Genomic DNA, 11,229 nt, shown 5'->3' with positions numbered 1-11,229 from the left:
ATTGTAAATTTTTTACTGTTAGATCTACTTTTCGGATCATTTTCAACCATTAGATTATACTATTCAACCAACCGCCCACTCAACCCTAAGGGGCCCACATCATCCTAACCGCACATCTCTTAATTCAATGGTTAAAAATCTACAAGCACCAATGACTTGGCACTTTTAAAAGCATAGAAGCTCAATTTTATATATATATATATATATATATTCCCTGCAACGACCCACACACACATTCACTCATCACTCTGTCATCCTGGGCAAGACTCTGCACGTTTATAATGTCATCCAAAATATGTCTAGAATGCTTCCTCCTGTGATTAAAAATAAGGCTAAATTACTGAAAACCCTCATGTCAAAATTCAATTTTTCACTTTCCCTCATTGTCATTTAAAACCTATGCTTTGTCTCCTTGTAAAATGAAAAATATTCATTTCACCCCTGCTGTTAATGATCCGTTAGGGTTCCGTTTATAAAATATTTTTATGTATTTTTTTATACAAAAAATGTCATCAGTTTTCTCTCCTGTTGCCGAAAATGGTGATGAGCAAAATGGTCATTTTGTCATCACTGTTTACACCTAGGGGTGGAACTAGGCCGGGCTTGAGTCGGGTAATAGTATGCCCAAGCTCGGCCTAAAAGAAAATATTGGGCTTCGGGTTGGACTTTTACTCACTTTTTTTTTGAAAATTAAGGCCCGGCTCAAGCCCAAGCCCAAGCCCAATGCCCAATACCCATCGGGCTTTATGGAGGCCCATTTTATGCATTTATTATATAATACATAAATAATTTTATTGTACAAAATTAAAATAAAATACCTATTTTTATTGGGGTTTGATCACATCAAAGAAATTTGTATCAACATCAAATATAATACCATTAATGTGTACCAATAATTATCCACTTATGTAGGATACGAACTTCTTATGTAATGGTCGAAGTATAGAACGTTTAATTAATTAGGGCATATGTGGTTTTTTAAACACCATTATGGTATTTTAAATTTTAATTTTATCCTTAAATTATGTATATAAAATGTCTAATTAATTTTCTTTGAAAATTTTAAAATAATATATATTTAGTAAGTATTATGTACATAACTAATTAGTTATATATAATAATATGTAAATATATTTATTCATAGATATGTAGAATTAATTAATTATATATAATAATACTATTTAATATATCCTAATATGAAACTAAATTGTTAATGTATAATATATCCTCATATATATAAATANATATATATATATATATATATATATATATATATATATATATATATATATATATATATAAAATTAAATATTTTATTTTGATAATTAATATATCGGGCTTTCGGATCGGGCTCGAGCCGGGCCTGGACATGCCCAAATAGACCAAAAATTTTTTCGGGCCTAAATTTTTAAGCCCGGCCCAAATTCAAAATTATATTTTTAATACCCAAAGCCCGGCCTAAATATGGCCCATCGGGCCGGGCATTGCTTAGGCCCTGGCCCAATTCCACCCCTATTTACACCGTACTATCTGTGAACATTTTTTATTTTATAAGGGGACAAAGTGTAGATTTCTAAATGACAGAGGAAAAAAGTGAAAAATTGAGTTTTGACTGAAAAATTTTATGTAATTTAGCCTAAAAATAATATTATTTTTTTCCGGCCATATAATTTACCACATGGCCACTACAGGATACTCGGACTATATTTAGGCCGTTCGTTGGTTACCCAGGTGTGCTGAAGTTCCATCCGAGAAAAATATGAGGATAATAACTTTCTCTTGAACCTTTCTTTCAAGGGTAAACTTCAAATACCACTTTTTTAGTTTCGCACTTTTTTATTTTATTATTCTGTGATTTAAAATGTATCAATTTAGTATTTTGTAGTTTATTTTTTTTTCGTCGGTACTTCATTAACTTTTCGTTAAATCATATACAAAAAATTTCAAATATCTCACCTACAGTTTATCGAATATTCACTTTAGTACCTATTATTTTTAACTTTTTCACCGATTTAACAAAAAAAATTAGTGAAGAGAATAATAAAAAGAAAAAAAATAAAATCACATGATACGAAAGTGATATACTTTAAACTATAAAATATTAAAGTGAGAAAGTATAAGACGACCGAAGTGGTATTTAAAATTTTTTCTTCTTTCAGTTATCAACTATTAGGGAAAAACATCTTGAGTCGTTTAAAAAATTAGGAAAAAATGTACGATATTTATTGATAACTCTGAAAGTGGAGGAGAAATTGTTTTACTGTTCTCTTTTTTTCTTAGTAGGCGGCGGTGTGTACTTTACTTCTACAATCAGTTCTCTTTATAAACCTTTTTCTTTTTTCTTGTTTTATCTTTTATAGCCAATTTGCATAAAAAATCTATTAGTTTTGCAATTTTACAAAAGTAGGTCAATATTCAGAATTCTGCAAATTTGGGTTGGATTTTCAATAAACTAACAAAAATACTCTTATTCTGTTCTCTCTCCTTTTTTTCTTTTATTTTTTTAAAAAAAACTTCAAATACCACCCATACGGTTTCACACTTTCTCACTTTAGTACCCTATGATTTAAAGTGTATCAATTTAATGTCATGTGTTTTCATTTTTATCTTTTTATTATCGATTCCACTAATTTTTTCGTTAAATCAATAACAAAGTTAAAACTAAAGGGTACTAAAGTGAATATTCGATAAACCTAGGTGGGGTATCTAAAGTTTTTGGCATATAATTTAACGAAATATTAATGGAAAAACTAACGAAAAAATAAAAATAAAAAAAATGGACACTAACTTGATACACTTTAAACCACAAGGTACTAAAGTGAGAAAGTACGAAACTACAGGGGTGGTATCTAAAGTTTACCCTTTTTTTTCCTCTCCAACCCTCATCGCCTGCTCCACCGCATCCGTGACTCTCAGCGACGGTAACGAGGGCGGCGTCACCTCCTTTTTCTCCTCCATCTCCTCCACCGACGCCGGCGGCCCTTATCGACGGTAACAAGGGCGACGCCACCTCCTCTTCCTTCGTCTCCACCTTCGCCTCCACTTCCGCCAGCACCGGACAAGGAGAAGGAGAACTCGGACGGGCCCGGGTGACAGTAGAGGGTACAGAGGCAATGAGGTCGTTGCCGAGGAGGTGCTCGCCGCCCGTGAGGATGAGGAAAAAAGACGTGTTCATCTCCTAGAAGCAAGCAAAGATGCAGAGAGGAGAAAAAAAAAACAAAAAAATAAAAATAAAAAATAAAAAATAAATTTCTCTTTGAAAAATTATTATTTATTGTTGCTGCTAACGAAAAATTTAAGAATTAGAAAAAGCTGAAGAAAAAGATAAATATTGCACTGTTAAAATAAAATTGCACTATTTTATAAGATACATGCACTGTTTATGTAGTGTCCTTAGTGTTCTGCAGCCGTGTGTTTCAGCATTTGAGACTTGTCGACACATCTGAAGAATGTCGAGACAAGTCGGAGTAGTTTTGGGCAAACTGGACACAAAACGGACTCAGTGCGATGCTAGAGCAGAGTTTTGACATTAAAATCTGTAAAGTGAAAGATTTCAGTGTTGAGTACCAGTACAAGGGAGAGGAGTACCGGTACCCAAGTGGAATTCCAGAACTGATGCTCTCGAGTTGCGCCAATTTGATGCTGAGTACCGGTATTGACCTGTTGAGTATCGGTACTGACCTGTTGAGTATCAGTACTGACCTGTTGAGTACCGGCATCGAGCTCGGCTACCGGTACTGCATCGGGCGAGTACCAGTACCGTGTGTGCGAGCTTGCGGGTTGAGAGGCCGAGTACCGGTAACCAAGTTGGATATCGATATTCCAGCTGAATTTTTGAGTTTGTGAGGGGCCTTTTGGTCATTTGATGTGTCGATCAACCCAATGTTACTCCCAACCTATTTATTCACAGAGAGAGAGTATGAGCCGGTTATTCTTCTTATTTCCCTCTCTTTCTCTAGCCGGTGGACTCGTACGTTGTAGAGGTCGCGGCTCGAGCTCGAGAGGTTGTCGACGCATTGTTGGGAGGCCGAGCGAGCGCGTGGTTTTCCCTCTCTCTCTCTAGTTTAATTGTGTGCTTGGTGAAGGCTACGGCTTGAGCTCCGAGAGGTTGTCGACTCGATCCGGGGGGCCGTTCGAGCGCGTGGCCGTCGCAGTTGTGCCGAGACCGGGCGAGCATATGTTTTCCCTTCTTTCGACTTCTCGTCGTTGTTGGACGAGCTTTTCGAGGTAGGTTGAAGCTTACAAAAATCGCCGGATTTCCATCTAAGTCCTATCACCATCAATATGTATTTATTGGTTACGGTTTATTGTGCTAGTACTCGAATTCATGGAAATTGTAGATTAGGCTATAAAACCTGAATTTGGAGTTAAGCTAGTATTATATTCATGTTAGACTTGGAATTGACTTAGGAGAAAACATATTAGATTCTACACTGTCATTTTCTAAAATTACCAGATTTAGCTATAAGAGCTGATATTAATTTGTATCACCGTTGTTTGTGCGCGGGGGATACCCAGATTAGTGTAGAGTGAGTTTACACTCGTGTTAGGATGCCAAGATTGTTTTACAGTAATGTGTAGACTGTTTCGTACTGTCGGATGCCGTCGGGGTTGACAGTGACCCAGATTTCTGTATCACCGCTGTTAGTGCAAGGTAGATACTTAGACAAGTGTAGGTTGATTTTACGCTCGCGCTGAGGAGCCGAGTGTGTTGTTACAGTAGAGTTAGACGGTGTCGGACCGACGGGTGCCATCGGGATTGACGGTGGACCCAGACTGCTGCATTTTTGCATCAGATTGTGTCAGGGGCACGTGAGTTGGGGACTTGAGTAGTTTGACCCCTTCTATAGTGATTACAGCCTGTGAGAGCCTGAATGAACTTTGCAGAGATACTTGTAAACTCGGTTGGGTCGCGTCCACGAATGCCATTCCGGAATGAGGTTTCAGTGCGATGAGATCGCAGTTTCTGTTTGGACGGTTCTTGAGCTGGATACAGGTAGGGTGGGTTCGTTTGGGTAGCCCGTGCGAGGTTGGGTCAGTAGTAGTTAGTGACGTCTTTCTCTACCCTTAGTGATGTTGTGTTTTGTGTTGAGTCGCAGCAGTCCTGTCGGACCTTTATACTTAAAGAGATTTCTCCACCGGCTACTCTCGAGGTGGTGTACGGTGTAGCCTAGACATGCGGGATGGGCGTATCGCAATCCCCAGAGAGTTTTCTCCACCAGCTACTTTTGGAGTGGTGTACGTGGTCGTTTTGACAGGCGGGATGGGCATATTGCAGTCCCCAGTGAGATTGGGTCAGAGTGAGGCATCTTTCATATCTACAGATAGCCTATGTTGGTTAGCGTTAGTATGGAGATATGTAGCTGTAGAGTTTTTTCAGCTTTCCTTACTATCCTTTGCTCATATTTCTGTAGACTTAGTGGCTGAGCCGTTGAGGTCGGTGACGATACCCACTGAAGACTACTCTATTTTGTAGTAGTTCTCACACCGAGTTGTTGACACCTTTTGCAGAGCCTTCGTCCGCGGTTGTTGCTGTCGTTGATTCTGACCGTGGAAAGGGAGTCGCGAGCGAGATCCCTTCCAGCCTTGTTGCAGTGTTAGAGGAATACCTTCCAAAGGTAGTTTTGGGCTTTTTTTGTACATATTGTGATGTTGTCGGGGTGCTTGCTGGAGCGAGTTGTGTTGTAGACATTTTGCATGTACTGGAACCCCTTGAGGTTTTTTTTTATATATATCTTTTTCAGTTTAGCAGCTCTATATTACTTGTCGTAGTTTTATTGTGATTACAGGTGCAACTATCGCTTCGTATACAAGAAAAATTTCTTTGTATACGGCTGGTCTGTTAGCGTGCCCGGAAAAATGTGGTAATCTGGGGCGTAACAGTTTAAGATGAACGTTGCACTCTTTAAGATGAAAATTATACTCTTTGAAACAAAAGTTGTATTCTTTCGATAAAAATTATACTGTTTTAGAGAAAATTGCACTCTACCTTTCATGGTGACCATTCTCACCAACGCAAACCTCTCCACTCTGCCCGCCGCATCGGAGCATCAAAACTTAGAGACAACCATAGTTAGTTAATTCGGATTCGGCAAAAATTCGGTATGGGTATAATTTGGATAAAATTCATCTTTTAACTTTTAAATTCGTTGAAAAATACAGTTAAAAAACGGATTTGGTAATTATTCGGATACGTAATTTATAAGGATATTATATGTTTATCAATTAAAAATTCAGAATAAAAAATTCGGCTATATAATAAATATATAATAATTAATATACTATATATATTATTTTTATGCTTTTTTATATAAATTAAATATATTCATAATTATAATAAATATATATTAATAATACATAAGAGTTATGTATTTAGAAATATTAATAAATATTTATAAATTTATAAATACAAAATTATATATAATAAATAAATGAATATATATTTATAAATAAAATCTATAGTTATAATAATAGTATATATTATATATATATATTAATATATTATATATATATATATATATATATATATATATATAATATAATAAGGTGGGCTGGGGTGCTTTCGGAAGCACGGAGCGGTCCGTGCTTCCACTTTGTTTTCGATGTTCGGACTTTCGAATCGACGATCGGCTCCGTTAGAGTTGATCTAGAGTATTTAAAGTACCAAGAAATTAAATTTGCGATATTTTCGATATCATTTGCCTAGTGATCGAAGGGCTCAAAATCAATAATTTTAACGGCCGTGGTGAGCCGGTTGCAAGTTTAACGGTGTAGAAATATCCAAATCACGTGAAATTTTGATAGAAAATTCTTTATACCATATAAACAAGATCAATAACTTCAATCTAAAATTTTAATGTCATATCATCATATTTTGTGAGATTTTTATTTCAGCCGTTGATTTTAGCCACTTCGATCACTAGGCAAATGATATCGAAAAATCGCAAAATTTATTTTCTAGATACTTCAAATACTCTAGATCAAGTCTAACGGAGCCGATCGTCGATTGAAAGTCCAACATCGAAACAAAGTGGAAGCACGGAGCGCTCCGTGCTTACGAAAGCACCCCAGACGGCTCTATATATATTTAATATATATATTATATATATATATATATATATTTATATAGTAAGTATATATATAATGATTAATGAGAGGGAGGTCCACGGTGGACCTCCCTCTCATGCGGTCCACGACGTGGTCGTGGACCGCGCACAAAAGTCTACTCAAAAGCCCCGATTTTTTTTACTGTTTCTCTTCCACATTTTTCCGCGGACGGCGCGAGAGGGCATCTGCCGCCGCCGCGGCTCTTGCTCCCGGTGCCGGCCAGGGCGGCGGAGGAGGAGGAGGACAACTCGGACGAGTTCGGCAACGAGAGCGACGACGACGCGACCCTCGGCCGCGAATCAGCGACGACGAGCGCGGCGGCAACCACGAGCACGGCGACGACACGACCCTCGGCCGCGAATCCGTGATCGAGAGCACCGTTTTTTTGGTCGAATCATTCGCGAATCACGAATAATTCGCGAACAAGTTTTTTTTAGGAAGAAATCGCGTTTTTTTTCGAACTTTTCGGAAAAATACAGAACCGACCGTTTAATACGTAATTTTTAAAATTCGCGTATCATTCGCGTTTTAATCGCGAATTAACTAACTAAGGAGACAACCTACTCCCCGCACGTGAGGCTTTCTCTACTCCCACACGGTGGCGCCACCACCACCGCCGCCGCCACCGACACCAGAGCCGGCACCATGTTCAACAAGATCATCAAGTATGCCCACAAGGTGCCCAAATCTGAGTCCTCTTCCCTTGACCCGCTCCTACCCCTCCTTTCTCCCCCTCCACCCTGCTCGTCTCTATCAATCACGTCTCCTGCTCCACTGCCGTCGCCGCCGCCGCCGCCGCCGCCGCCGCCTCCGCCTCGCAGCACTCTCGCTCTACATGGGCTCCTCCTCCGTCATCGCCGCCAACGCATCATCTCTGCTGCCTCCACCGTTTCCGCTGCCATACTAAGGGAGTCAAGGTGGCTGGCTACGGTGCCGACTAGGCGTTTGACTTCTCCGACCCCCTCTGCTTTATCGCCACATGGGAATAGCGCGAGCCTCGCGCTGGAGAGGTAGGCCGTTTCCGTATTTTGGCGCTCTAATACCGCACGTGGGGTCAAGAGGATTGCGTTGGTGAGGATGGTCGCCATGGAAGGTAGAGTGTCATTTTCTCTAAAACAGTGCAATTTTTATCGAAATAGTGCAATTTTTATTTCAAAGAGTATAACTTGTATTTCAAAGAATGCAGCGTTCATATTAAATAGTATAATTTTTTTGCAAAACATTGCAATTTTATTTTAATAGTCCAACCTTTATCTTTTTCTTACTTTTTTTTTTTTTTTTTCTGATTCTTAGTCTTTTCGGTAGCAGCAACGATATATAATGGTATTTCAAAGAGAAAAAAACTTCTTTCTTTTTTTTTAACTTTTTATTCTTGTTTTTTTTCCACTCACTGCACCTTCGTTGACTTTTTAGAGATGGGCGCGTCTTTTTTTCTCACCCTCATAGACGGTGAGCACTTCCTGGGCAATAATCTCATCGTCTCCGTCAGCTCCGCTCTTACTCTGGCCTGCTTCGGCTTCTCCTTTTCCTTCTCCGACGCCGAAGGAAGCAGAAGCAGAGGCAGAGGCAGAGGAAGAGGAGGCAGCGTCACCCTCGTTACCGTCGCCGAGAGCCGCCGGGACCAGCGGAGGAGGAGATAGAGGAAGAGGAGGTGGCGCCGTCATTGTTTCCGTCATCGAGGACGGCAGAGGCGGTGGAGGAGACGATGATGGTCAAAGAGAAAAAAAAAAAAGAACGAAGAAGAGAGAGAGAGAGAGAGAGAGAGAGAGAGAGAGAGAGAGAGAGAGAGAAATAAAGATATTTTGATTAGTTTGTTGAAAATCCGACTCGAATATGTAAAACCCAACATAGTGACCAATTTTTGCAAAATCACAAAATTAGTAGATTTATTATGCAAATTGGGCATCTTTTATTTAAGTAATATTAGTTTGTGCTTTTTTTTTTCATTTTTTCATTTTATTGTTTATGTTAGACTAGTTTCACTAGACTGCTGAATTTCTTAGTATGCTTGCATCAAATCGGATACTGAGATACCACTTAAAATTAAAAATTGTGTATCATTTTTATCTCATTAAGTAAATTATGGAAGATATCACCTTGTGTCTTACATTCAAAAAGAGAAAAAAAATAGAAAACTTAATTACCCAAAGTATAATCCATTTTGATCTATTCAGCTGTACAACTTAAAAAGAATTTTGTTTTAGTATTAATTTTTTTTAATTTATTTAATTCGAGCAATATACAGTCATTGTTCGATTATATATAAAATGTGGATGTGCTGCATGTTTTAATAAGAACATAATTATATGAACGATGTATCCAAATTCAGAAGCCGAAGAGTTATAAAATAATTCAAATTAAATAAATTAAAATTTTTAAAGATTAGATAGTCATATTAAAATATGTCATAGCTCAAATAACTTTCATATATTTTAATCAAAATAACTCTTATATTGAAGTCTTAGAGTGCAGGCAGGAATAGTTTAATTATATGGTAGCAAAAAGTACTATTTTTATATTATAAAAGATTTAAAAATCTAAAAGCATTATTTTTATATTATAAAAACTCAAAAATCTAAAATCGCGTATAATCATTTTTTTTTTTCTATGATGCTTTAAAATTGTGCTTACAATCGTTACCAGAGAGGCGTGTATTAACTAGGACATTACCAAACTAGGTCTCTGAGACACAAACAATCATCTTAATGGAAGATAGAAACAATCATCAAACCTATCAGTTTTAACAGAAGAAAAAGGAAAAAAACAGTGTGTTACCTTTTCGACGTTATGGCTCCTGGATCGTCCGAACCGCGCCGCCATCTCCGCCCTGCTCCGCTCCAAGCTCTCCCACATTGCCTTCATCTGCGCCTCCTTCTCCTCCATTCTCGTCCTCCACCCTTCCCGCAACCTCGCGTCCCTCCTCTCCATGTACGCTCCGTAGAGCTCCCCTCTCCTCCTCCTCCTCCTCCTCCTCCTCCTCTCCTCCCCACCGCACGTGCCATCAGCATCGGCGCACGTGCCTCCTCTGATCTCGCCCCTCCGCGGCGCTGGCCCGGTCCCATCGGCTCCGATCCGGAGCTTGTAATCGGCGAACCGCCTCTCGAGCTCGGTCGCCTTGACGCGGAGCTCGTCGTTGAGCTCGCAGCGGCCCCGCGCGCCCGCGAGCGTCATCGGGTGCGGCGCCGAGAGCTGGCGATGGAGCATCATCATCATCATCATCATATATATATATATATATATATATATATCCTCCCGCGCCGACAACAACCGGTATGTATGTTTGATTGAAATTAATGAGACTATGGATCATGGAGTGTGGTAGGGGAATTAATGGTGTTATGATGCTTCGTATCCGCGGGAGCTCGTGGGTGTATCGGCGTGGGGATTGTGAGCTCCATTAATGGCGATCGTGGGGTTGTGCTCGCTGCGAAAGCATTGAATTTTGATCCGGTCCTCTTACAGACGCTGAGACGCTTGGGGGCCATTAGCGGGCACATTATTGATTGGACCTTGTTTACCACGTGACTCGTGAACCGGACCGGTTCGAAACGGACCCATCTACTACAGTTGCTATAACTGTTTTGCCGGTCCGGTTCATTGGACCAGACCCGCGTAACACTTTTCGTGGTGTACCGTATCCCTTCCACGTCTGTCGTGGAGTGTGGTGCGATGTTCCCGTGCCGCCGCCACGTGGCATTGTGAGTGGGGAGCGCGACTGATGGGGCCCCCGCGCCGGCAGCGGAGAAGCCCGATGGACGTGTCGCTGTCGAAAGCTATTGACAGCGGATTCGCTGCAATTGTGTTTGTAGCTTTTGCGTGCTAGCAAAGTTGCCTTCTGTTACGGTAAAAACGTACATACATTACTACAGCAATGAATTATTTTAAAGTGTCTATCTAATTTTTCAAAATTATAAATTTATTTTTCAAGCTTTCAATTTATTTGATGTCAGTCTGTCAATAATATTTTAACTTGAAAACTAATTATTGACTTGAACAAATTTATATCTGTAAAAATATTAAATTTTAAAATATCGGGTTGTCGTTTCAAAATGATCCATAATTTCGGAAAACTCTATAGATTCTTATTCTTGCATTATTCTATTATGAGAAATCCTGAGTTTA

At 39.4% G+C, this 11,229-nt stretch overlaps 1 protein-coding gene across 2 annotated transcripts in view; it reads right to left on the bottom strand.

The window, feature by feature from the left end:
* LOC109711993 overlaps positions 1–10,548 on the bottom strand; it is a 15,607-nt gene extending 5,059 nt beyond the window's left edge. For both annotated transcript variants that reach the window (XM_020235393.1, XM_020235394.1), the window contains exon 1: positions 9,883–10,548. In XM_020235393.1, the coding sequence (XP_020090982.1) occupies positions 9,883–10,329 (447 nt within the window). In that variant the 5' untranslated portion in view covers positions 10,330–10,548. The remainder of the gene's footprint in view (positions 1–9,882) is intronic.

The sequence above is a fragment of the Ananas comosus genome, linkage group 6 (genome assembly GCF_001540865.1).
Source record: "Ananas comosus cultivar F153 linkage group 6, ASM154086v1, whole genome shotgun sequence".
Classification (NCBI taxonomy): Eukaryota; Viridiplantae; Streptophyta; class Magnoliopsida; order Poales; family Bromeliaceae; genus Ananas; species Ananas comosus.
Note: the sequence above shows the minus strand (reverse complement) of the source record. Positions and strands in the feature narration are given on the sequence as shown.